Source organism: Panthera tigris, chromosome D2 (assembly GCF_018350195.1).
Source record: "Panthera tigris isolate Pti1 chromosome D2, P.tigris_Pti1_mat1.1, whole genome shotgun sequence".
NCBI lineage: Eukaryota > Metazoa > Chordata > Mammalia > Carnivora > Felidae > Panthera > Panthera tigris.
This window is the reverse complement of record NC_056670.1, coordinates 49,043,930-49,071,853: the sequence shown is the minus strand read 5'-3', so window position 1 is coordinate 49,071,853 and position 27,924 is coordinate 49,043,930. Positions and strand designations below refer to the sequence as shown.

The window sequence follows — 27,924 nt, the reverse complement described above, 5'->3', positions numbered from 1 at the left end:
GAATTTAATAGTGCTAGAAGTAATTTATTTTTATCATAAGATTACTATGTTGATAGGCTCTACTATTTAAAAAAAGTTATATGCAAAAAGGGGCAGTTGTGACTTGAAGCATATTTATGGATTGAATAATAATAGAGCAGTGAACATTTTTTTTTAACGTCTCCTTTTAAAGAAAGAATTGTTTACAACTGTACAATGGGGTAAATATTTTCACAAAATGATTAAAAACCCTTCAGTCTACTGTTGTACTGTTGATCTTTGAGTAAAATCAGTATTCACATTGAATTTGTAAACTTTGACATAGAGACATCTTTATCCCTAACTCTTTCCTTTAGGTTATTATCGCACCGAGAGAGATAAGGGCACACAGTATGAACTCTTTTTTAAGAAAGCAGACCTTATGGAATATAGACATGTGACCCTCTTCCGCCCTTTTGGACCTCTCATGAAAGTGAAGAGCGAGATGATTGACATTACTAGATCAATTATTAATATCATTGTGCCACTTGCTGAAAGAACTGAAGCCTTTGCGCAGTTTATGCAGAACTTCAGGTAACTCTCAGGGTGTCATGATTTGACTAAGCACTTGTAAAAAATCACATTTCATGCAGATTTACTTAATTCATCTTCATTGAGTATGATTACTTAGAATTATAGAGTAATTTTGTAGGCTTTGGGAATTTTAATTTTTGCTATTCTTTTTTTTTAAGCATGTATAATATAGTGTGTTATTGACAGTTTGAACTTTGAAATAAATTGAGAGTGACAACTATTAGAAACTACATTTGATGACCTTTATAATTGTGTGTGAATTCACTTTAGGGCAAGTTGAATCTTTAAAAATAACTTTATTAAGGTATAAATTACATAAATAAAACGCACATATTTTAAGTAGAAGTTTCATGAGTTTTGACAAATCTATACACTCATAATTGCCTTCGCAATCACGATATAGGACAATGCTATTTCCCCAGAAGATTCCCTTGAGTAAATTTGAATTTTAAAATTGAAATGAATTTCGGAAATACAAACATTCAACTAAAAATGGGAGACAGTTATTCCATCTTGAGAAGCAGAGAGTTTAATAATTTTTAAAAACTTTTTTGTCATTAAATTTGGATATTTTAAAATGCTAAAGTGTTAAAAAAAATTAGTAAGTATGTTATTAGGGTAGCTAGCTGGGGAAAGTTTGCTTTTTTGTTTTAATTTAACCTTTGCCATGTTTTTAATATTTTAATATGCTAGTTTTAATGCTTTATAATCCCATCTTTATTCTCATTTTGAAATCATTGGACTTAAAAATTAGTTAATGCTGTTCTGTAGCAAAATATATAGAAATCATTCTTCCAAATGAGTTTTACCTGTTTGGAATAGCTCACTTGAGATCTGATTTCCTAAAGCATTTTTTACTGCCATTCTTGGAATTGCTTTCAGATGCTACATTATTCTTTACAGTAAGTAACATCAGTCATGGCAAATATTTATTCCTTAATGATAGGTATAATTTCTGGAATTAGCCAGTCTGAAGACAAAATAACTCTTGACCAACAACTTGAATATTTATTTGTTTATGAACTGATTAGACTTCTTTCCTTGAATAGCTTGTATTTGCTTCTGAAGGCAATACCAAAGCAAATGTTTCAAAAAGATTTTGAAATATGGCAACTTCTATGGGCCTCAAAGGGTTATATTCATGTGCATATGTTGTTATGCGTTTGCTGTGACTTCTTTAATAATTCAACGATATTGCCGCTTTTGTATTTACTTAAAGTTTCTGCAGTTTCATTCTAAATGAGTAATGCCTCATTCATTTTGTTAAGGCTTCATGTGATGGCTTTCTGAATGAGTAGTGCCTTATATATTTTCTTGAATGAACTTTATTTTTCAATTCTGTTAGGGATGTGTGTATTCATCAGGACAAGAGAATTCATCTCACAGTGGTGTATTTTGGTAAAGAAGGACTGTCTAAAGTCAAGTCTATCCTAGAATCTGTCACAAGGTTGGTGAGCCATGTCCACATTGAAGTCCTTGATATGTAACATTAGAAGAATGAGAATTTCAGATATTTAATTAGTTAATTTTAAATAGCTGCTATTTAAAAGTTGGCTGGGCACATGAGTCGTGGTGATAATAAGTTCCTCATTTCACCCCTCAATTCACTCACGCAACTCTTAAATAATATGTCTTCCCTGCCCTCTTGACAGATAGCCTAGCATGATCTGGGCCCTCTCACTCTGTGGCCCACCTACCTTCTATTTATTTGCCTCCATTTATTACTTCTTCCTTCCCTTGTGTTGGACTCTTCTCCTTTTTCTAAATCTAATCCCTTCACTTTAATATTATCTCCTGAGCTTTCTCTCACTTGTCACCTTTTCTTTCCTTCCATTTCCCCAAGTTCATTCTTCTTGTCCTGCAAATGATGCTTAGGTCTCCCCTGTCATTAAGACACCACCACCCGACTCTATAATACTCATCAGCTACTAGTAGGTTTCTGTCCTTTCTGGCTAAACCTCATAGAACAGTAATTCTCTAATTAGGCAACTCATACAGTACCTGGCACATAGTAGGTACTCAGAGGTTTGAATGAATGAATTTGTAATTCCTTAATACTCCATTATTAATTCTACAGCTCTTCTGCCTTTTCATCTCTAAGTTTTGGGCCCAAAGTTATGACCTAGCTGCCAAATTCAAACTTTTCTGTTATCCTCTTTGATCGCTTTTTTATATTTGATGCCTAACCACCCAGTAGTTCCTTCTTGACACTTTCCTCTGATGTTTGTAAAATGTAAATATTTTGTAAATATAAATGTATTACTGTGTAAGGTATTAGGTTGATTGTCTTGTCCGCTGCCAACTCTGTATCCTTTTACTTGCTTCTTTACCTTTCTGCTAGTTGTGGCCATTCCCTAAGAGTCCAGATTTGGCCGGCCATTCCTCTTGAACCGTTCAACTAACATTCATTGAATCCCACCGACTATGTTCCAGGTACACCGCTTGGGAGTCTGACTGGGGTGGTTGGAGTAGGACGGGCGCAGAGGAAGGACTTGGAGTCCCTACCCCAAAGGGACTCTCACAGCACATGAATAAAAAACAAGCATTGTCTCCTACTTCACACTAGCTATTCTTCTCCCGATGGCCCTCTTTCAGTTCGGACTAAGGCCATTCTCATGATCCCCTGGGCTTAATGTCTGAGAGCTAGCATCTTTCACTCATTCTTTACCTCTAATAAGTTCTTGCTTACTACACAGGACCTCTTCTCTGTTCTTTCTTGCTGCTGCCACCACCTAACCCAGGTTTCCCCTCCCTTCATTTCTTCCCTGCTTACCATTTTCAGGTCACCTACTAAGTGCCAAGCACTTCTATTGGTATTACTGAAGTTGTCCCTGCTTTAATCAAGACTCCTCTGTGGCACATGATGGAAACCTATCTTAAACTTAGGGAATACTTAAGGAAACTGGGAATGTTATGAAAGAATTTTGGATAGCTCCCAAACTAAGGGGATTATTACCAAATTTGGGGGAAAAAAACAAAACAGCTTTGATGTCTTAGGGACTGGAACCAGAGACTTGAATACCATGAAAATTCTCTTGTTATCTTCTTGTCTGTTTTTCTCTGCATGTTGATTTCATTCTCCTATTGCAGATTGGCTTCTTCCACATGTGAGGTATATGGCTGTTGGCGGCTTTGGGCTCACATCTTCTCAGCTTTGCCATCAGAGAGGAAAGAGCTTTCTCCCAGATCCAGTTGAGAAAAGCCCAGGGAAGGAGTTTTGCCCACTCATGAGGGGTGGGGGTATTGTGATTGGCCCAGCTTGAGTCTGGTCCCCGCCCCTAGGAAGTTACTGTGGTTGGGGTGTTCTATGATTAGTTCCTCTGCTGGGTGCTGGGAGTGTGAGGTGGTAATCAGCAGTTTTCCCAAAAGAAAGGAGAGATTTGTATCCCATGAGGAGGACATTGTGGGCATTCAGAGCATGTGGAGTCCACGCCATACACTATTTGAGCCTTTGCTTCCATCTCTCCATTCCCCATTCTATACTGTTATAAGAATTATCTTCCTAAAATGTCCCTTTTTTGAGCCAGCTGTACCCTAGCACAGCATTTCTCCCAACTTTAACATCAGAGCGACCTGGAGTGATCTGTCTCAAGAGAGACACAGATGCTCATTGTCACCCCTAGTATCTGATTCAGAGGTCTGGGGTGTAGCCCAGACCCACCCAGAAAGGGTTTCTAATACTTTCCCAGGGAGGCTAATGCTGTGGGTGTGGGGACTTCATTGTGAGAACCACGGCCCGGGCAGAAAAACTCCTCCTTGCCTCAAGGACACTGACCAGGTCCTTTAACTTCTCACAGAAGGCACTCACTCCTCAGTCTGACCCTTTTCTGGTCTTCTCTCATTGTTCCCATTTTAGGATCCCTTTGTTCCAATCTGATTTGTCTGATCCCTGTTGTCTAAAATGCTTTCTACTCTCATCTCTTTACCTTTGAGAATAATTAATTGGAATAACCTCTAAACGCACTACTGAATTCAGGATTTTAATCAAGGCATAAGTTAAATTCTGCTTCTAACATCATCTCTAACTACTCTCAGACAAAAGCAATCTTTTTTCTCAGAACTGCTGTTCATTCATTCATTCATTCAGCAAATATTTATTGATCTCCTACTCTTTGAGGAGGTGCACTGTATCCATAGTAACAAACAAAACAAAGTCCCTGCTCTCATGGAGTTTATATTCCAGTGTGGGAAGACACACGAATAAACATGTCTGGTGGTCCTGAGTAAAGCAAAGCCAGGCAGGGTGGTAAATATTGAAGAAAGAGAGGGAAGTCAGAGCAACTTCACATATGGTGTGAGGGGGACTCCTCTGATAAGGAGACGTGTGAGCAAAGATCTGAAAAACTCTAGAGCAAGAGGACTCTTTGCATGTACCATTTACATGGAATGCATTATTTATTACCAAATATTAATGACCATTTTTCCATGTGTATGTTTCTTATCTGCCCAATAAGTTTTTAACATCTTGAAGGTCAGTGGCCCCTTGACAGTTTTTAAGCTCACACCACCAGCACATTGCCTCAAATATGGGCATTTAGTGAGTATCTGTCTCTGATGATGATCATACATGTGAAGCTGAAGATTTCCTTTCCCTGTATGAATGTAGAACCAAAGTAAAAAAATATCTAGAGTGTAAAACATATTGCGTAAGTTGTGTTGAAAGAAGAGAGTTGTTAAGCTTTAAATGGGACTTATCCTTTGTTGTATATGTTTTCCTCCTAGTGAGTCTAATTTTCACAATTATACTTTGATCCCATTGAATGAAGAATTTAATCGTGGACAAGGACTAAATGTGGGTGCCCAAGCTTGGGACAAGGGAGAGGTCTTGATGTTTTTCTGTGATGTTGATATATATTTCTCAGCCGAATTCCTTAACAGCTGCCGGTTAAATGCTGAGCCAGGTGCGTAACATGTTGGTAGATGAACTGAGTGTAGAAATTTAGCGCAGTGTCAGCATGTCCCACATTTGGAATCAAGTTGATTATGTTTTCTTAAAGGTATATTAGGCATACTTTAACTGGAATATTAAGTAGAAAAGTGAAAATTTGCCCTTCTGAAGTTCATACCCTTCTTCTCTTACGGCCAAATTCTGTTGCCAACAATTGAATCCAGATAAGCAAAGGCCTTAAAATTGACAAGGAGGAAGCAGCGCTTCTCAGAAAAAGAGCCAAGCAGACAATGTGGAGATGTGTGAGAGTCAGTAGCACTGTGCCTCAGGCAGGTGGTGCCAACACAAAGACACACGTGCAGGTCCAGATACAGATGGTACTTGGTGTCCTTGCTGTGTGTATGGGGACGATTTAGATGATTTACTATTCTTTGCCTATGTTGTAGATATTTTTTGAAAATGTATGGGCAGATGACATTTTTATAAAGCAAATCTTTTTTTTGTTGTTTTTTTTTTGAGAGAGAGAGAGAGAGAGAGAAAGCACGCGAGCAGGGGAGAGAGGCGGAGAAGAGAGAGAGAGAGAGAGAGAGAGAATGAATCTTAAGCAGGCTTCACATGGAGCCCAACACAGGGCTCAATCCATGACCCTGGGATCATGACCTGAGCCGAAATCAAGAGTTGGACACTCAAACAACTGAGCTACCCAGGCACCCCCAAATTTTTTTTTTAATGCTTGTTTATTTTTGAAAGACAGAGTGCAAGCGGGGGAGGGGCAGAGAGAGAGGGAGACATGGAATTTGAAGCAGGCTCCAGGCTCTGAGCTGTCACCACAGAGCCTGATGTGGGGCTTGAATTCATGAACTGTGAGAAGGACTCTTAACCCACTGAGCCACCCAGGCATCCCTGGGCACCCCCAAATCTTATTTTAAATGTGAAAAGGAAGTTTTCTGTACTAAAAAATCTCATAGTAAATTTTTTTTGTAGAACTGTTCATATCATGAAAATTATTACTTTCTTATTATTTTCATGAGGGATGATTGTCAGGAACTCTTTGAGAACCTAGTGAATAAATGAGGGTTAGGTTTACTTTTGTGACACCAGTCAGCATGAAGTTCACAATGTGGAAGTAGAAGGAAACATGTTTGCTCAACGTGAAAGATATATTTTTATGTCTAGAAATAGATTGGCCTCTGAGAATTGACCTCCCCATTCCTAAGTGAGTTTTAACAAAAGTGAGATGAGCATCTAGTTGGGATCTTGCAATAAAAAGCCTACCACATTGCCACAGGTACTTGATAGTTACTGAGCACTTCGTATTATCACAACTGACTGAGGCCAGTCTTTATTGGGGGGAGGATGGGCTAGTCTTTAGCTTCCCTTTAGTGCTATCAATTTGAATACTAATGACAAAGGCTTCTGCAGCAGCTATTAGATCAGGTAATTTTAACTCTTCCCAGCTTTTACAAATCTTATTCATATCCATCTACAGTTCTATATTTTAATTCTGTACATATCTGTTCACTGTATAATACTTTGGATTTACTGTTTCTATGATTTGTTTTGAAGGATGGCTTTAACAGAAGTTTCTAAGTTCTTGGTGATTGTCAAAGGTTAACCTACATCTATCCCCACTAATTAGATGAAATGATGAGTAATAAATGGCTTACCTAATGAATAGCTGAGAGAACACCTTTGTGTATCTTTCTAAAATCAAAGAGAATAAATGTGTAGAACACCCTTTAGTCTATTTTAGCTTATAATTTCATAGCCTGGCCTACTGATGTGTCATCATTATTTCGTCAAATCTAAGTCATTATTTCATCAAATCTAGCATGATGTTTGGTAGCCTGAAAATTGATAAAATACAATATTGATAAAGTCATATGACTGAAGAAAGACTTTAATAAAATGTTGATAATGCAGTACTGATGAGTCTTTTCATTTTAGGACTTCTTTGTGTGATGTAATCATATAATTTAATTTATAGGTAAGAAGGTGTTTTACCCTGTGGTGTTCAGTCTTTACAACCCTGCCATTGTTTATGCCAGTCAGGATGTACCACCGCCTGTGGAGCAGCAGCTGGTAAGATTCACTGTCAGGAAAGGCCACAAAGATCTTGCTAGATTCCTTTATATTTGTTTCACAAGTAGAAAAGAAAGTTTCCATAAAAAACTGTAGTTATTATAAACATATTTTCATTGTCTCTTTTACACCCCCCACGATAAGATGGTTTCACGTTTATGGCTTTAGAATTAAGTACTATTCTAGAGGGGGAAAGAAAAATTTAGGACACAGAGAAAACAATGTTCTAGAATATGAAAATTTTAGTCATTTCTGCCAACATATTTTCAGTAATACTAAATAAATTTTAGGGATGCCTGGATGGTTCAGCCTGCTTCAGTTTCTGTGTCTCCCTCTCTCTTTGCCCCTCCCCAACTCATGCTCGCTCTCTCTCGCTCTCTCAAAAATATTAAAATTTTTTTAATAAAAAAAATAAATAAAAATAAATTTTAAGTTTAAAAACCTTATTAACTAAGGGCGCCTGGGTGGCTCAGTTGGTTAAGCATCCAACTTCAGCTCAGGTCATGATATCATGGTTTGTGGGTTTGAGTTCCGCATTGGGCTCTGTGCTGACAGCCTAGAGCCTGGAGCCTGCTTTGGATTCTGTGTCTCCCTCTCTCTCTCTCTGCTCCTCCCCTGCTGGCACTCTGTCTCTCTCTCAGAAATAAGTAAATAGTAAAAAAACAATTTTTTTTAATTAAAAGAAACCTTATTAACTAGAAATTAAAACTAAATAAGAAGGAATAATATTCTGTGGGCAATTACATAGAAAGTCATGGTGTGGAAATGCCACATATTAGAACTTCTAGTTCTTGATAGAGTTAATATACTTTTTTTTTTTTAATAAACTTCTATGTTGGAATAATTTAGATTCACAGAAAAGTTTGAAAGATAATATAGAGCCTTCCTATACTTCACCCGGTTTCCCTAAGGTTAATATATATATAAGTGATGATCACAATTAGAACTTAACATTGGTAAGTACTGCTAACTACACTATAGATTAGGATTTCATTACTTCTTCTACTAACATCCTTTTTCTGTTCTAGGTTCCAGACCAGGATACTATATTGCACTTAGCCTAATCTTTTATTGTTAATATTAAATAAAAATGGAAACAAACTAAGAAGTCAATTAAGATGTTAAAAAATGAAAAATAACTCTGAGGAAAGAAAGATAAAGGCAGAAATTAATGAACCAAAAATAATAGTTTCACTAATATATAGGACCTTAATCTTTATGTGCAAAAAAATTTTTTTTTCTATTTTTTTTTTTTTAATTTATTTTTGAGAGAGACAGAATGTGAGCAGGGGAGGAACAGAGAGAGGGAGACACAGAATCCAAAGCAGGCTCCAGACTCTAGGCTGTCAGCACAGAGCCCAGTGCAGGGTTTGAACCCACGAACCGTGAGATCATGACTTGAGCCAAAGTCGGACGCTTAACCAACTGAGCCACCCAGGCGCCCCATGCTAAAAAAAATATTTTAATCAATGTGGACAGATTTGGGGTAAACAGAAAAACACATCATTGGAAATTAGAATAAGAAAACATTGAGAGAAATCGTTTTTATATGGTAAGTTTAAAAAAAATCTAGATAAAAGATTTGAGCATTTATAAACTATTAACATGAGCAAAGTTTTTGTTAGTGCTTTATGAATAAAAAAGATGGAAGCTCTGAAAAGACTAAGAACCACTTAAAAAATTAGAACAGTTATCAAAAAATTATCCTGCAGGTGCATAGGTATAATGTTTTACTGGTGAGTTTTTCCAAAAAAGAACAGTTAGTACCATATGATCTACTTAATAAATTTTATGAAGCCAACATTCTCTTCAGAGGAACACCTGGCAAGGCGTTTATATACACATACCCTGTACCTTATCTGTAGGCCAGTGTTACTGAGGAATATAGAAACAGATGGGATCAAAATGACAAACCAAGCACCCACATTTGCCTTATCTGACACCCTAAATTCTTTGTAAAAGTGAATTACTAAAAACAAAAAGGTATATTAGCACTGCAAAATGAGAGAAGTGCCACTTACTGGTAGATCCATATTTTGAGAAATTTCTGTAAGATGGCAGTAGTTGGCATAGGATCAGTAGTGGAGAGAAGAATCTGGAACGTGTTCAGGAGAACACAAGATGGGGCTGCTCTGCATCCTCTGAGCTCATAGAAGGCAGAGAGTAGTGAAGTATGTATTCTCTGGCCGTGTGCTCAGCAACAGGCATCCTAGGCATTGGACTGTAGCCTGCAGCAGGGTATGTAGTTCTGGAGCAAGAGAGGCAGAGCAGGGTTTGGGGAATATTGAGTTGCAGGGTGGATAGGAAGCCCCAGGCTCTGAAGATGAGCTACTCTTGGCACATTTGCCCCTCTTCCACTATTACTGGAGATAAGCCCCTCTACTCACAGCTAACAGCCAAGGGTTTTTGAACAGTGACTTTTGAAACAAAAATCAGTAGCGGTTAACCAGGAGTAGCCAAACCAACAGAAAAACAGAAAAGGTAACACATGAGAATATGAATACAGAATGAAAACAACTTTAAGATAAATATGTGTTTAGGAAGAGAAAACTTTAAATTCATAAAACCAGATTTGGTGCTAAAAAGGTCAGAATTGGGAAATTACGAAAATCTAAAACTCACTAAATGGGCTGAATAGTGGAATGGTCACAGTTGAAACAAATTTGTAAACTAGAAGACAAGCCATCTGGGCACACAAAGACCAAGAGAGATGATGTGAGAGAAAAACTGAGACATGAGGGATCAGTCAAGGAGCTCCCGAAATTGTTGATTGAATAGGAGTTCCAGAAGGGAGAAAAAAGAGAAAACAGAGGAGGAAATAGAAGAAAACTTCAAAGAGCCAAGGAAAGACAAGTCTTCTGGCATTTGAGAACAATGAAGGGACAATCCTGATAGCTTTTAGAGACACCAAAAATAGCAAACCCCAGCTTGTCTACAAAGGAGTAAAAATCAGATTGGCATTCACCTTCATTTTGATAATATTGGTGCTAGAAGACAATCAAACAATACCTTGAACATTCTGAGAGAAACAACTTTAATTCTGGAATTCATATTTGATCTGAGAGCAAAATAGACATTGTTGAACATTCAGGGACTCGGTTTACTTCTTACAGACCTCTTCAGCAGAATGAGAAATGAGCCTGTATGAAAGAAGATCTGAGAATGTAACAGTAGTCAACAACAACAAAACCCCAGTAAAACTTTTGTTTAAACAGTTGTTGATGAAACACATAATAAAAAAGAAATGAATAACAATTGGGGATTTAAAAGTCAAACGGTACATGCTTACAAGTATTACCTAGCTCTATCCCCTGAGAAGACCTAGAAGCAGTGATACCCCAAGAGTAACAAGCATACCAGGCTTCCAGATCTTAGTGCTGGGACAGGAAATTAAGGAGCCTGAAGGTCCAGAAAGTAAGGAAGTACTCAAACAATAAAAGGGTGAGGTGAGGGTCTGTCAAAGGGACACAGGAGCCTGGAAGAACTCTCAATGGCAAAGCTGAACAATTTGAGCACAAGATAAATAACATAGTCCTGGATTGCAACCCCAAGCATAAAATAAATATCCTTGAGCCCATACTGGTATAAACACATAGTGGAGGTGCGCCTAGGTGGCTCAGTCGGTTAAGCATCCGACTTCGGCTCAGGTCATGATCTCGCGGTTTGTGGGTTCGAGCCCTGCATCAGGCTCTGTGCTGGCAGCTCAGAGCCTGGAGCCTGCTTCAGATGCTGTCTCCTTCTCTCTCTGCCCCTCCCCTGTTCTCTCGCTCTCTCATCAAAAAAAATAAAAAACATTTTAAAAATTAATAAATGAGCAAGTAGATAAACAATAATCAATGGGTAGACAAGCTCTTTAGATAAAATAAGAGTAGATGAGGGAAAAGAGATCAGTCTTCTTACAGAATTCCAAATAATTTATGTAGGTATTTTCTTTTCCAGTAGGTGGAGCTAGGTGACTCATTTCTAAAGAATCAAGTATGGAAAGAGAAAAACTAACTTTTCAGGGGAGAAACCTGGTAGACACCACCTTAAGCCCTAAGTGATGAAGGCTAACATTACCAGGGTTGTTATGCACCCCTGATATGATGTAGCAAGAAGGCCATTTCACTTCTGTGGCCTTCCCTCCAAAACCCTAATCATGAGAAGCATCAGACAAAACCAGTATTCTACAAAATACTTGACCAGTACTCCTCAAAGTTGTCAAGATCAGGAGTGCCTGGCTGGCTCAGAGGAGCAGATGATTCTTGATCTCGGGGTCATGAGTTCGAGGTTCACGTTGGGTGTAGAGGTTACTAAAAAAAATAAACTTAAAAGTGTCAAGGTCGTTAAAAACAAAACTAAGAAACTATGACAGGTTCTCAGGAGACCAAGGAGACATAACAGATAAATGCAGTTTGGTGCCTTAGACTGGATCCTGGAACAGAAAAATGACATTGAAGGAAAAACTGGTGGAATCCAAACAAAAGTCTCAAATTTAGTTAATAGTAATGTACCAGTGTTGATTTCTTAGTTTTTATAAATGTACCACAACAATGTAAGATAATAACATTTAGGGGAAGTTAGAATTAGATGAGAAGTATATGAGAACTCTCTGCTGCTTTGCAACTTTTCTATAAACGTAAAATTACTCCAAAACAAAAAAAAAATTATTTATAAAAAAATTACTTGATAAAAAAAGTGCCAAATGGAGTCAACATATGAGGGTGAAGAGAAATATAAAAGCATACTAATATTCTTGTCTGGTTTGGGAAGATGTGAGAGAAGAATAGTTTGAATGTAGGTTCATTCTAGATGTTATGCAGAAAGATAAGTTTAAGTGCTTCCACTTCAAGCTCTAGCTTCGCTCCTTTGTAACCTTTGCAAGTTACCCTTTCTAAACTTCAGTCTCCCCACTTAAAGGAAGACAAAAGCTTGCTCTCCTTAATGTGTAATATTATCTCCTTAATATTCAAAGTAAGTAGGAAATATACCAATAGAAAAAAATGATTAAAAGACAGTTGGTAATAATTCACAATAAACATATTTAAATAGTAAACTTACGAAGAATAAATTAAAACAGCAGTGCGAAACTTTTTTGCTGCTGTGAAATCACTGTTTAAAACAGCCATGCAAGCGAGGCCGGCAGGATGGAAGTCTCCCATCCCTGCAGGTGGTGTAGGAATGCAGGCAAGCTCCCTGGGCCAGGAGTTTTCAAACAGGTTCATCTCTCTGATCCAGTAATCTCCACTCCCAGGATTCTCTCCTGAGGAAGCAGAGCTCTGGAGTAGCAATTCACATAATAATATTGACAACATTGAAAGCAAGTAAAACTCTAATGATAAAATAATAAATTGAATTATAGTACCTACAGTGGTGAATATGTACCTAAAGGAAAATGTTCATGAAATGTAGATATATACAGCAGTGTAAATGTAGTGGAAAATACAAAGTTTAAAAAGTGGGGAATGGGAGTGCCCGGCTGGCTCAGTCAGAGGAGCATGTGACTCTTGGTCTCAGGATCATGAGTTCAAGACCCACGTTGGGTGTAGAGATTACATCAAAATAAAATTTTTAAAAAAACGGGAAATGGTGTATCTTTCTTAGATGATCCTTTAATGTTAATGATGGCTATTTTTTTATGTACCCTTTTCTCTGTGTAAGGTACTGTTCTGTTTTTCATACATGTTAACTCATTTAATCCTTCTTACAACCTCTGAAGTAGGTGCTATTTTTACCCCTGTTTTACAGACAAGGACGCAGCTGTATGGTGATTGAGTGCCTGCCCACAGGCCTGGCAGGGTTGGGGCCAGAAGGCTGGGCTGTGTGTCTCCACTCTTACCCAATGCACAAACTGCCTCTGTTATATTAATTCATCCAGTAGGGCTCATGCTATACCAGCCATTATTCACCGCTGGAACCCCCAGCACCTGGAACCATATAGACATGGTTACCATTCACAGGAATATTTATTCTGATAGGAAGAGATGGAAGATAAAGTCAATTAATAAATACCATACAGATCATTAAAATAGGCTGAGTTGTGAAGAGTGATTAGGTGGTTTCTGTGGTGTGCTTGGTCAGAAAGACCTTTCTGAGATTGGGCTGTAGGAGAGGCCATCCAAGTAACAAGAAGGAACCTGCTACCCTTACTGGGGAAAAGCAGTTGCAGGCAGAAGGAGACACTAGTGGGTTTCCTAAGGCGGCTGGAGCACAGTGGGCAGTAGGGCACAAAGCTGAGCCAGTCACGTAGAGCTTGTTGGCACTAAGGAGTTTAGGCTAAGTGTGATAGAAAGCCTTGGGAGGGTTTTGATTCTATGGAGAATGGATTGTATGTGGCTCCTGTTGCAAAGAGCCAGTTGGGCTTTTGCAGCGGACCAGGGAGGTGACTGTGGCTTGAGTAAGGATGGTGATTGTGGAGAACGGTTTGGGTGTGACTTGGCTGACAGAACTTGCTGGTGGACAAGATGTGAGGAGTAGGAAAAAGACAAGAATGGCAAGAGGAGAGATCAAGAGGTCAACCTGAACATGTTGGTCGATTAGACCCTCAAGGGGAGGTGTCAGGTTGCCACATGGATTCTTGAACCTGGCAGCCTGTGAGGCACTGAGGGCTAGAGATATAGGTTATAACGTGGATAGCTATGTCCCCCACATGCTTAGGAGAGGGACAGATAAAAATAAAATATTAATAACCAGGGATTATTGACAGTGGAAATGTGGTGGTTTAAAAATCAAACAAAACCAATGACTTCTTCCCCCGAATCTGGTAACTGGAGATTTTTAAAAGAAGTTAAGTTATAAAGGAAGTCATAATATTTGTAAAATCAGAATTGTCATGGAGTAGAAATGTCAAAGTGAGTGTTTTGTTGTAATACTTTTGTTTTGACTAAGGAGATAAGAATATTAGAGCCTGGTTTTGCCACAGAAATTATGCCTGTATAAATTTGTTTATTCATTTAACCAATGTTTATTGAGAGCCTACCATGTGCCACATGTTGTTCTAGGTGCTACAGATATGGCAGTGATCAAAATCAACAAAAATTCCTGCTGTCTAGGAGCTTTACATTCTAGAAGGGGAAGAAGCCCCTCTCCTGCAAAAAAAAAAAAAAAAAGGCAAGAAGGAAAATGCATACCTCACGTATTAGCTCCAACTTAAGCTGAATCCTCAGTTGCTGCCTTGTTCTGTTTCCAGCCAGTTCTCCTATTCCACACAGCAGCTTTTTCAGACTCTCCTCACTCCCCTCAAGATTTGCCTCCTCTATAGATAAGCAGTAATTCCCATGTGGCTTACAGATCACTCGCATTCATTATATCCAGAACCCAGCTCTGCATTGTTCTGCTCTGGGCTGGCCCTTTCCCTAGTGCCCCCACTCTTGGGGGATGGTACTACCATTGTTCAGGACAGCAGCCTGCTGTCACTCTTGGTTGATCCTTCCCTCTCACCCTTACTCCTGCCCATTTAGTCACTTGCTAACTTGTCAGTTTTTGTACTCAATCTTTTTTACCTCCATGCAATTTTTTCTTTCTGAACATACCATGATAGTCTAAAACTAGGCTTCCCATTCCTAGATTATAACTAGTGCCTCTTTAACCAGCCTCCCTTCTTGTCCCCTTTTATATCTCTTCTCTACACTGTAACCAGAGTGATCTTTCAAAAATGTCATCTGATCCCATTACTCCTTCTGCCCTGACTCTTCAGGGAAATTTCCATTGCCATTAGGAAAAAGCCAAAACGTGTGACCAGGTACCCCATTCTTTCTGATGACGTCTGTGGATCCCTTAAACCAGGGGTCAGCAGTCTACAACCTGCTGCCCAAAATACCTGCTGCCTAATTTTCTCTGGCCCAGGGGTGAAGAGTGGTTGAAAAATATTTTTGAAATAATACTTCATGGCAGATGAAAATGATATGAAATACAAATTTCAGTGGCCATAAATAAAGTTTATTGGAACACAGCGTGCTCATTTGGTTACTTATTGTCAATGACAGCTTTCACACTACAGTGGCAAAGTTGAATAGTTGTGACAGACTCTGTGTTCTGCGGAGCCCAAAATATTTACTGCCCATTGTGTTGCAGACGTTTGCTGAGCCCTGGCCTAGATTTGTGGTCACTTCTACTTCTGTCTCTAATGTGGTCCCACCATCCTTCACCCACAGTGCTCTCTCCCATCTCTGGATCTTTGCACAACCTGTTCTTTTGTCTGCAACTTTCACTTGGCTAACTCCTGCTTCTCTCTCAGATCCCAGCTCCAACTTCATTTCTTCTAGAAAGCTGTTTCAGAACCCTGCACGTTGGATGAGATCTTTCTTTTCTGTCATCCTCCTCATGTCCGCATCCTTACATCTCTCCTTACCCAACTCAGACTCCATAGTCAGTCATTATCCATAGCCTTCTTGCTATACTCACCTCCTTCATCCCTCCTCCCAATGTTTTCTCTTAAAACCCCAGCCTGGTTAAGGGCAACTCTCACCCAGGCCCCTGAGCAGTGAATGTGGAGGGCAAGAAACAGCCCCACTATAGGGCCATTGCTTTAAATATATGACCATAGGCCTCAGGGTTCCATGGCTGCCCTAACGTTCTGCTCCTGACCATAGTCTACCTGCTGTCTGTCCTCCAAGCCAGCCACACTGTCCTTCTCGTGCCTCCCAGCACTCCTCACCACTCCTCCCTCTTCAAATATCTTGCTTCATTTTTCACTTAGAGGAGTGGTCAGACATTCTTCTTTACTCTGTCATGAGATCTCTCAGCCTCTCCCCATTCCCAGTGGACAAATTCCCTGTGGCCCCTCGTAAGCCTAGCCTGTCCTTTTCTGTTGAACTAGAGCTTATCCCTCATGACTAAACAGGGACTCCCATCCCCGCCATCCTTCACTGTCTCCTATCCTAACATTTGCCTCTTATGGATCATTACCATATACATACAAAAATCTGTAATACCAATTATCTTTTTAAAATGTTAATAGCCCTGGGGCGCCTGGGTGGCGCAGTCGGTTAAGCGTCCGACTTCAGCCAGGTCACGATCTCGCGGTCCGTGAGTTCGAGCCCCGCGTCAGGCTCTGGGCTGATGGCTCAGAGCCTGGAGCCTGTTTCCGATTCTGTGTCTCCCTCTCTCTCTCTGCCCCTCCCCCGTTCATGCTCTGTCTCTCTCTGTCCCAAAAATAAAAAAATAAAAAAAAAAAAATGTTAATAGCCCTTTCTTGTCTTCAGGGCCTCATTCTTCTGCTCTTGCCCTTGTTTTCTCTACTCTTGCCTTAGTCATTCACTTACTGCCTCCGAGCCATTGTACATGTTACCCTCTTTACCTGGAATGATCTCCTTTAGATATTTGCACAGCTCACTTCAGTATTTCATTACAGTCCCTGCTCAAACATTATCTCCTCAGAGAAGCCCCTTATGGCAAAATAGGCTTTCTCTCTCTCATGTTCTCCCATTGTCCTACTGCATTTTTCTTCCTAGCATGTGTTACCACCTGAGATATAGATTTATTTGCTATCTTTCCATCAAAACAGAGCTCTGTGATGGCAGAGTCTATTCATACTGCTCTATTCATACTGCTGTGTCCCAGCTCCTAGTACTGTGTCTAATGGATTCAAATACTTGTTGAATGCATGAATAAAATAAAGAAGGTTTATCGAGGTTCAACGTTTACTTGATTCTGGGGGCTCTATATCATCAAAGCCCTGCTTTTCTTTTTCTTTCTCTGCTTGGACTTTAGTGGTGACAGCTTCATTTTAAAACTGGTCTCCCATGTGATAGAGAAGGAGTGCAGCAGTTCAAGCCTGTTAGGCTTGAACCCCTACTTTTGAGGCGTTGTCAAACTTACTCTGTAAAGAGCCATGTAGAAAATATCTTGGGCTTTCCGGACCATACAGTTAAATTCCTATTGCAACTACTCAGCTATGCCACTGTACCATGAAAATATGCATAGACAGTTTGTAAACAAATGAGTGTGGCTCTATTCCGACGAAATTATTTTCAGAAACAGGCAGCAGGCCAGATTTAGCCTGGAGGCTGTAGTTTGCTGACTCCTGCCCTATACCGTTCAAAAAAAGCAAGCGTCTTTTCTAGTAGCTCTCTCGGAGGAACGAAGGGGCTTTGTCTTCCAGAGTTCCCAACAACCCTCTTCTTTTGCCATGTTGTCCTGAATTTTGTCTGATTCCTGTTAGTGAACCAATTCCTGCAATTAGTGGGGTGACAGTGTGCCACTGGTAAAGAGTAGTCGTGGCCCAGTCTGAAGCTGCAGGTGGAAGGAGCTTCCCTGAAGCTCATGGGCTACATGAGGCCAGAGAATTACCAGAGCAAAAGTGTGTACAGTCAGGAGAGGGGCAAGGAATAAATGCTGAGTAGGCACCAAATAAGATTTGTGTAGAAGTAATTATATTGTATTACAGTATATGTTTGTGCAACTGTTACCCTCCCAGAATAGAATGTAAGCTCCTTTGAGCTCAGGCACCATACTGTTTACTAGTAACTTCAGCTTGCACCTTGTAAGGGCTTGAATTCGGGTAAATTAAATATGGCAAGAATCCTTTGCTCATGTAGAGTACTGTTTTTTTGTTGGTTTTGTAAGGATTTAATAATATAAATGCATGTGATCCATTTTCAGTCACATAAGTGATAGGAAAAATTATTATTTGGAAAGTATCTTAATTTTTTTCATTGTTGATTGAAACCTAGGTCTTGAGGGATTAAATTGAATTTCTTTTTTTTAACCAAAGGTTCACAAAAAGGATTCTGGCTTTTGGCGAGATTTTGGCTTTGGAATGACTTGTCAGTATCGATCAGATTTCCTGACCATTGGTAAGTATATCTTACATTTAAGAATAGGACTATACATGTTTACTGTAGGGCCTTATGGCATTTTCTAAAGGTCTGAGAATCGAGTGTTTTCCCATTAAATTATGAATGTCTGAGATTGGCTAAAAAGAGGAGTCTGGAGATGTGAAAGGCAAAGTTTATAATAATGTCTCTGAGTGGCAAAAATGAGATCATAAAGATGAAGGTGTAACAGAATATTTACTTGTTTCTTGAAAATCAAACACTGGTTTTTAAAAGCATCAGTTTGTCTTATTACCAATATTTGCAGTTGTTTTGAATGCTCTTACAAAAGATCTCTACATAACTTTGGTGTTGTGCTCATGGATTATTACATCTGGAAGTAATATTAGAGTATCTAGTTCAGGGGCTTTGGCATTTTTTTATTTAGAGATGAAACCCCTTTAATTATCTGTTAACTCTTATGAAAATCCTAGTATTCAAAAAACAAATGAAAAGACAACTGGTCTTTCTAGCTCTGATTGAAGTTAGAGTGGGGGACTTATAGTCACTGGCTTAATCATGCATTCCTTGAAGCCAGAGATGACCCTGAAGAATCTGGTCTAAGCCCCCTGCCCCCACTCTGGCTTCAGCCTTACCCAGCAAAAAATAGATTGTCAGAGTACAGTTTAAGAAAGCAGGCTGAAGGGCCACTTGGGTGGCTCAGTCAGTGAATTGTCTGAATCTTGATATCAGCTCAGGTCATGATCTTGCTTCCTGAGTTTGAGCCCTACATCAGGCTCCGTGCTGACCTTGCACAACCTGCTTGGGTTTCTGTCTTTCCCCATCCTGTGCACGCTCGCTTTCCCTCCCTCCCTCCTTCTCTCTCTCTCTCTCACAGAATAAAAAATAAAATAAAGCAGGCTGAAACTTGATTCCATGTCTCCTAATCAGTCAGTGGCTACATTTCCACAGCATATAAAAATATATTTTACATATTTATGCATGTGTGTATATATATATATATATATATATATATATATACATACATACATATATATACATTTATTTTTTTATATTTTATAATAGAATATATTTTATGTACTTTTTAGGTCTGTCTTACATTCATTTTTATAATCATGCATTTGTTTTGGAAATTCCTCCACCTTGTCTCTTTATTATTGTAACATTTGAATCATGGAAAATCAGCAAATAGCAATAAAAAGACTATTAAATGAAACTAATGCCCTTTTCCCTTACTTCTGGCTTAATAAAACAGCGAGTATACATCATTGCCTTCTAACCTGTGTTACTTCTCACTGCTCCTTTCTCATTATTTTCTCTTCATATTCCTGTTTGATCTGTGTTGGTGCAGTTAACGGTGTCCCACATTTCTCTGGGATTGTTCATTTTTCATTTTTCTTTTTTTCTCTGTTCTTTGGATTACATAATCGCAGTTGATCTGTCTTCAAGTTTGTTGATTCTTTGTTAGATCAGATCTTCTGTTGAGCTGCTCTAATGAGTTTTTTATTTAAATTGTACTTTTTTAACTCCAGAATTTCCATTTGGCACTCTCGGTCTATCTATACATATCTATATGTATGTTATATATATGTATGACTTCTGTTTTTTCATTAATATTCCCCATTTGATGAGACATTGTTATCTTACCTTCTCTTTAAGTATGATTTCTTTAATTCTTTGAACATATTTATAATGATTGTTTTGGAATTTTTGTAAAAACCAACATCTAGGCCCTCTCACAGTTTCTGTTGCCTCCTTTTTTTCTGGTATACAGGTCACACTTTTCTGTTTATTAACATGCCTCCTAATTTCTTTCTTGCAAACTGAACATCTTAGTTAATCTATTATGGCAAGTCTGGGTATTGAATTTCCCCCTGCCTCCAGGGCTTGTTTTTTGTTCTGTTTTCTGCTTGTTTATTTATTGACTTGGCTTTACTATGTTAATGAATTTTAACTCCCCACCCTCCCTCCACCCCCCAGCAATATGAAGCCTCTCCTGTCACTCCTTAGGGCCTGTGCACAGTCACCCTGGGATGACATGAATTTAGTAGAGCTCTCTTTTACTTTTTCTGTGCCTCTGTTGGTAACTCCCATCTGTTAGACTGCACTAATTGCTCACTGGTTTGCGCTCTTGTTTTTGACAGGGCTCTGGGGCATAAATTGCTCCACAGTCTGACCCAGTTAAATTGAACCCTTTTGCAAGGTAGTTTTTGAGGCAAATCTTTGAGTTTTGTTCAGACCTCAAAAGGGCTCTTCTTAGCTGTCTCTTTCCCTGTTTCTCTCCAGTAACCTAACTGGCCTATTTTTAGCTTATTGCTCTAATGGAGCTATCAGCTTCCTCTGAATTGCTTACCACCAAAATCTCCATTATTTTCAAGAGCCCTGTTAGGCTTGAACTTCTGCACACTGTTTCAAATAAAGTCAGTTTCGTTGCGTAGAGCTTTGAAGCAGTTTGTTCTCATGTACTGCCTCCTCCCCTGGGGAAAAAAATCTCTGAGCCTCTCCAGAGGGGGGGGGGGGGGGGGGGGGCGGGGCGGGGGGGGGTGAAGACAGTGGCACCCTTCTCTCAGAGTGGCATCCCTACCTTATGGGGTAGGGGAAGAGCAGTCCCACTCCCTTCTGGAATGAAGCGTCTACCTTATAACTGTAAGCTGGATGAGAAAGGGAGTCCCAATCCTCTCAGCGCTTGTTTGGAATTTGGCCTCTTTCATTGTGGAGCTTCTATTCCTTTCTCCCTTTCCTCGCCTTCTGATATTCCCATTATACATACGTTATACCTTTTGTGGTTGTCCCACAGTTCTTAGAAGTTCTGATCTGTTTTTTCCCCCAGTCTTCTTTGGGTTTGCCTTTTCAGTTTTGGAAGTTTCTATTGATGTGTCCTCAAGCTCAGAGATTCTTTCCTCAGCCAGTACAAAGGCATTCTTCCTTTGTTACATTGTTTATCTTTAGCATTTCTTTTCTATTCTTTCTTAGAAGCTCTCAGTCTGCTTACATTACCCATCTGTTCTTGCTTTTCCCAATGGAGTCCTTAGCATATCAATTACAGTTGTTTTAAATTCCCAGGCTGATAATTTCAGTACCCCTGCCATATCTGAGTCTGGTTCTGATACTTGCTCTATGTCTTCAATCGTTTTTTGTCTTTTAGTATGCCTCATTTTCTCTTCATAGCTGAACATAATGTATTGGGCAAGGCCTTTAGTAATCGGTGGTGAAGTGTAGGAAAAGAGGAAGCATTCTATATACCTGTGATTAGGCCTCAGTCCTTGAAGTGAGATTATATGTCTTCACAAGTGTTTCTCAGACGCTGCCCCAACCTAAGGTGGAACAGGATGGATAGAGTGGGCTAGAGTTGGATATGTCCTTCCCCCAGGTAGATTCGACTCAGGTAAAATAGTTTCTCCTAATGGCAGGTTTTGTTAAGAAGAATAAAGTGTTCTCTCTGGCTTGTTTCAAAATGATCACTTTCCACTGCCCTGCTGAAAGCACTAGGGGATTTTGCTCCAGTCTTCACAGTTTTGCTAGAGCTCCTAAAGGAGTACAGGGACCTTCCTATGACTGGGCCGCCTGAAATTTTCAACTCTCCGTCATTTACGGTTCAGATTTCCACCCCACTCTGCCCACCGCCACCTTACCCCAGTACTGGTTCCCCTGGAGATTTCTATTGGTAGGTTTCTGCTCTGATACTTGTGATTCTGTTTTACCTGCCTGTCTCTCCAATTTGGAGGTAGCCATTTGCTCTGTGACCTTATTTCTCTGAGGGATCTGAGAAGAGTTGTACATTTTTCAGTTTGTTTTTTTTACTTTTTGGTAGGATGAAATGACTTCTAAGCTCTGTTTGTGCTGGACCAGAAACTGGAAGTCTCCCATTTATGTTAAGTATCTACACCATCTCTAATATTTGAACAACTGATATCTACAAGGAAGAAAAACCAAGACATATTATACATAGTGTTTATTAGTAAGGCTGTGACTATTTAAAGTAATACTTTTCAGAGAGCTCAGGATTATTGTCATCCTTCAAGGGTGAAATTAAGTGGCATATAATTATTTGACAGAAGACATAATTTGGAAACCTAGCTCCTAAAGAATTAATTTGTTCTCAGTTTTTAAAAATCTTTTCTAGTTTTTCAGAAAACTCCAAATGGTTTATGTTCTCCATGTTTCTTTAGAAAGTTCATTGTTCAGCTTAAGCCAGTTTGAAAATAGTCTCAACTTTATCTCCTGTTTCATGTGTTTACCCATTCCAGTTATCCATTTGCCCCATCACTGTATCAGAATTGTTCTAGTAGGTAAGATTATAAATAACATGTATGTTTCCAGGTCTACCTGGGTCTTTTTAAGTTCTTAACTGAGCAGCACACACATGAGCATTTCTTCTTCACGACACTTTCTTCGTTTGACTACTCTGATAGCTTGATCTCCAGAATTTTCTCCATCCTCTGGTGCCATTTTTCAGACTCTTTTGCTGACTTAACTTTCTCTGCATGTTTAACCTGTAGATGTTGGCATTACTTACTTAGGATTTAGACCTGAGCCCTATTTTCTTTCTAAATTCCTTCAGTAATTTCATCCATTCCTATGGCTTTAAATCATCTGTGTGCCCATTCTCAAATGTATATGTTCAGCTTAGACATTTCTTCTCTTTTCTCCTCTGGAGAATTTTCTGTGACCCAGAAAAACTTAAGTCTCAAAGGATAATTATGTTAATTATAATAAGGGTGGTGAGATTATGGGTGATTTATATTTCCTTCTCCTTTGATTTTCTCCAGATTTTCTATATAACTTTGACGTTTACAAAGCATTCTCAAATATTTAATCTCATTTTGATACTCTCAACAACAGACCCTGCGCTCCTAGATGTCTGCTCCTAACTGACTTCCAAACCAGGATGTCAGTCTTCTCCATGAGGTGTCTTTAGGCTATACCATGCCATGTCATTTGAAGCAGAACATCTTGATCCTTATCAGGTCTGACTGTGCTCTAGCTGTCAGACAGTTATGTACAGTGTCCATTTTAATCCTGCAGGTGGATTCGACATGGAAGTAAAAGGTTGGGGTGGAGAAGATGTTCATCTTTATCGAAAATACTTACATGGTGACCTGATTGTGATTCGGACTCCAGTTCCTGGTCTTTTCCACCTCTGGCATGAGAAACGCTGTGCTGATGAATTGACCCCCGAGCAGTACCGTATGTGCATCCAGTCCAAAGCCATGAATGAGGCTTCTCACTCGCACCTGGGAATGCTGGTCTTCAGGGAGGAGATAGAGACCCATCTTCACAAACAGGCATACAGGACAAATAGTGAAGCTGTTGGTTAATGTCATCATTGGCACACTAGTCTGAACCACAAACCAGCACTATTTTTTTAGCCTTAATTCCAATTCCAGATGCAGTGCCTCTTTCAGAGAAGACATGCTTATTTTTTGTGTTCTTTCTGGCATTACTTTACTTTAAGCAGTTTAACTTGATATGGGAAGAAAAAGCAAGTGTTTCAGTGCAAAGCCTGTTTTGTGAGAATACCGTACTTTGGAATCACTGACAAATTGAAATCTGGTGTTTGCCCCAAAAGTAGTTTTGAGGTGGTTTCTACCCTGCACCCATGTTCTGATGTGTTCGGGTTGCATCTGGGTTGAGGGATGGAATGTGTTGTGCTCAGGGTGGGTCAGGAGCATCCAGTCCTGCACAGAGGACAGAGTGTTATGGAGGGATTGTGTTGACAAGGGTTCTTCACCTGCTGACCACTGAGTCAACCTGCTTTTATATTAAGACCTTTAGTCAGTTGCTTGAAGAAACCTTTTCACTGAAGCAGAGGATGACTAAATGACACATCTGAAATTCAGAATCAATCAAAAGAAATCAGAAATAAAAACGCTTAATGTTGCTTAGCTCCCTGAATGTCTGGTATTAAACAAATGAGTAATAGTGAAAATACTTAGGTTAGAATCTATGACTCATGATTAAAACTATAATGTGTTATCGTGTTCTGGATTAGTAGTCAGAGTTGCTATGGATTGTTTTAAGTAAACAAACATGGAAATGTCTTTACTAGAACATTTACTTATGTTGGAGAGCAGGTGATCTCTGGGAACATCCGTTTACATGAGCCAGGTGCTACCGGGGCCTTCTTATAGTGGTTCAGAATAGATGAACATAGCATGCTTTTGTGTTTTTTGCTTTGCATTGTCTCATTTAGCTTGAATCCGTATATATTTATTATCCTTTTTTTCCCTCATATGTTAATATATGCTACATCTGTATTTGTAATGTTATGCTACTTTGAGTTGAGAGAGAGTTTCTTGAAGAAAAACAATTTAATGAGGTATGCCATAGATTACACTGATTTGCAAAAAGAGGTGGAGGGGAAAGTAATCTGAATGGAAATCTGAATTACAGAATATTTTAGAGAAATGTATTGTTTGCAGATAGAATATTGTTTTACTTGAGGTATAAATTATGTTAATGAGACAAGATGCATAAGAAGTTGTATTCAGATAGGACTGTACTATGTTATTTATCACACATGGATCTTTTACCATACGGTCAATTGCTAGATCCAGAAATTGGAGATAAGGTGAAAGGCATGCATAGATTTTGATTTGGCTTTTAAAAGGGACCTATATTGTATCCTTCCTATTTGTACATAAACCCCTGAAAATTCACAGAAGAAAAGTCATTACTTTTTACTCAGTAAATCATACCATCTGAAATATAAATTCCAAATTTCTTGGTGCTACATGAATTCATTTTACAGTAACTCTTATGAATTATTCTTACAAGTTTTAAGTTGGGTAGCATTTAGGCTTTTTTTTTTAAGATGTATAAAATATTCTCTACAGAATTATTAGGCTATTGTCTCCTTTATATACAGTTATTTATTATGAAGACCAGTGAATTTTGGTATTTAAAGTGAGAGAACCTAATTATTTGCGAAGGTAAGTTGCATCTTGTTTTTTGACAGAATCAAGTGATTTTACCTTTTCTCCTTTTTAAAAAAAACTAGCCTTTAATTTAAAAATGGAAGCTAAGCAATGGAAACATACTGTGGCTTTGACATTAAATGGTACCAATAAAGTATTTTATTATCAAAATTTAAATGAAAATGTGATAATTTTTTTCTGTTGCAAAATACCATAAATACAGAAAAGAATATAACATGTAATTGTGTAATTTAAAGAGTAATAAAGCAAACAGCTACCCAGAGTGAGATAAAGAACATTGTCAGTGAAAGGCCTCTGTGTGCCCCTTCTTAATCACACACCCTCACCTCCCATAATAGCAGCCATTCTGATTTCTGTGATAATTTTTCACTTGTTTTTCTTAGTTTTCCCGACTATATATGTGTCAGTGTACAAGAATTTCTTTAGTAATAATGTTGGGTCATCAGTTGTGTGTACATTCTGTTTCCTTTCCAAAGTGGACCATCTTCAGCAGTGTGAGACAGTTCATTTTGCATCCTTGGCAATACTTAATTTTGTTAGGTTTATTAATTCTTGCTAATCTAGTAGGCCTTAGGCATGAATTAGAATTACAATTTGCATTTCAGTCTTTTTGCCCATTTCTATCAGTTCATAGGAATTCATCACATAACCAGTTCTTATTGGTTAACTATCTCCTCCCAGGATGTGGCTTGTTTTTTCCCATTCTTGATGGTACTTTTTCATTAATAGAAATTAACTTTAATGTGACTATTTTTTCCCTTTATGGATTCTACTTTTTATTATTGATTTATAACCTTATATTAAGGAAAGAGGGCTTAAAGCTATTGTTCTATATTGTCTCCTGAATACCTCATATATAGCTTTGCTTTTCCTAGTTAGGTCTTTAACCTAACTGGAAGAGCTTTTTATATGTGCCATGAGGTAAGGATTGTATTACACTGTTTCCAGCATCACCTTACAATATAGTCCATATTTTACCCACTGATCTGCAGAACCACTCCCATCCATCAGATCTCCATACATGGAGAGAGGTCTGGTTCTGGGCTCTCTCTGTTCAATTAGGCTTTCTGTCCATCACCATACCCTTACATCATGGCCTAAATTACTATAACTTTATAAGAAATCACTATTTCTAAGAGCTAGTCCATTTGCCCATTCTTAACAATTGTCATGGCTACTTGTGGCCCTGGTATTTTCATATAAATTTTAGAATAAGCTAGTTAAGTTTCACAAAACTGTCATGAATTTGATTGGGATTTCATTGAATCTCTAAGATCACCTTGGGGACATTTCACATCTTTATGATACGGAGTCTTCCAGTCCTTGAACATGACATATCTATTTAGGTCTATATTGTCTTTCAATTAAATTTTATACTTTTTCACACAGTGGGTTTACATGTATTATTTTATAGATTTTTCCTAGATACTTTGCATTTTTTATGCCATTGTAACTATCTTTTTTCTTTTTTTATTGTCTATTGCTGGGCTTAGAAACCCAATTGATGCTTGTGTTCAGCAACCTTGCCAAAAACACTTAATTCTAGTGATGTATTTCTGGCTTCTTTCGTATTTTTCTGTTATGCAATCATATCTCTATGAGTAGTAAAAGTTTTGTTTCTTTTCAGTTTTTATGTCTTTATTTTCCGTGTCTTACTGTGCTTGTTGGGATTTGTTGTGCAGTGTTGACTGGAGGTGATAATAGTGGACTTCCTGCCCATGTTTCTGATTTCAAGGGGAACACTCTCAGTGTTTCATCAGTAAGTATGGTATTTGTTGAAGGTGTTTTTATAAATGCCCTTTATCAAGTTAACAAAGTTACTTTATATTACTGCATCTGTTGAGATGATCATATGTTTTTTTTCCATCTTTGAGATGTTAAATTAAGTTAATCAGTTTTCTGAAGTACCCTTGCATTCCTAGGGTAAACTCCAATCTTTCATGATAGATTATTCTTATTATGCATTGCTGGATTTAGTTTATCGTGTGTGCATGCGCACACACACACACACACACTTCATTTGCATATCTGTGTATGTATTCGTGTGTGTATGGGTGTTTATGTGTATATATATTTGAGGTGTTTTTCATCTGTGTTCATGAGTTTTTATTAAGGTTATGCTAACCTATAAAGTAAGTGATAGGTCTTCCTCCTTCTGTTTCTAAAAAAGTTTTGTAAGACTGGAATTATTTCTTCTTTGAATATTTGAGAGAACTACCTGAAAGCCACATGACCATGAAGTTTTCATTTTGGGAAGATTTCTGATCATTGGTCCAATTTATTTAATGATTATAGATCTATTCAGATTTTCTCTTTCTTTTAAAGTCAGTTTTGATTGTGTTATTTTAGATAAGGTGCAGTCTTCTAGGAATTTATAGTGATAAATTTGAAAATTTAGATGAAATATACAAAGTTGTTTACAATATCCTATTATATCTGTAATATGTACAGGATCTATAGTGATAACCCTTCTTTCATTCCAGATATTATTTGTGCCTTTTGTTTTTCCTTGATTAACCTTACCAGAGGCTGACCAATTTTTTCAGTCCTTTCAAATAACTCACTCTTGCCAGCCACGTGTGAGGAATCCAGTTGTGTCACGTTGTCCCAACATAGTATTTTCAATGTTTTCAATTTAGACCCTTTAATCTCTATTGAGTATGTACAGTTCTCTCATTTTGGTTTTATTAGTTTATTACTAGGGAAATGA

At 38.4% G+C, this 27,924-nt stretch overlaps 1 protein-coding gene across 9 annotated transcripts in view; it reads left to right on the top strand.

Moving 5' to 3' along the window:
- CSGALNACT2 (chondroitin sulfate N-acetylgalactosaminyltransferase 2) overlaps positions 1–25,376 on the top strand; it is a 46,145-nt gene extending 20,769 nt beyond the window's left edge. The window contains exons 3-8 of one of the 9 annotated variants that reach the window (XM_042960685.1): positions 336–552; positions 1,898–1,999; positions 5,275–5,453; positions 7,428–7,522; positions 18,216–18,297; positions 23,302–25,376. In XM_042960685.1, the coding sequence (XP_042816619.1) occupies positions 336–552; positions 1,898–1,999; positions 5,275–5,453; positions 7,428–7,522; positions 18,216–18,297; positions 23,302–23,594 (968 nt within the window). In that variant the 3' untranslated portion in view covers positions 23,595–25,376. The other 8 variants (XM_042960687.1, XM_042960686.1, XM_042960690.1 and 5 more) reach the window with 8 other exon arrangements.
- The last annotated feature ends 2,548 nt before the right edge of the window (positions 25,377–27,924 follow it).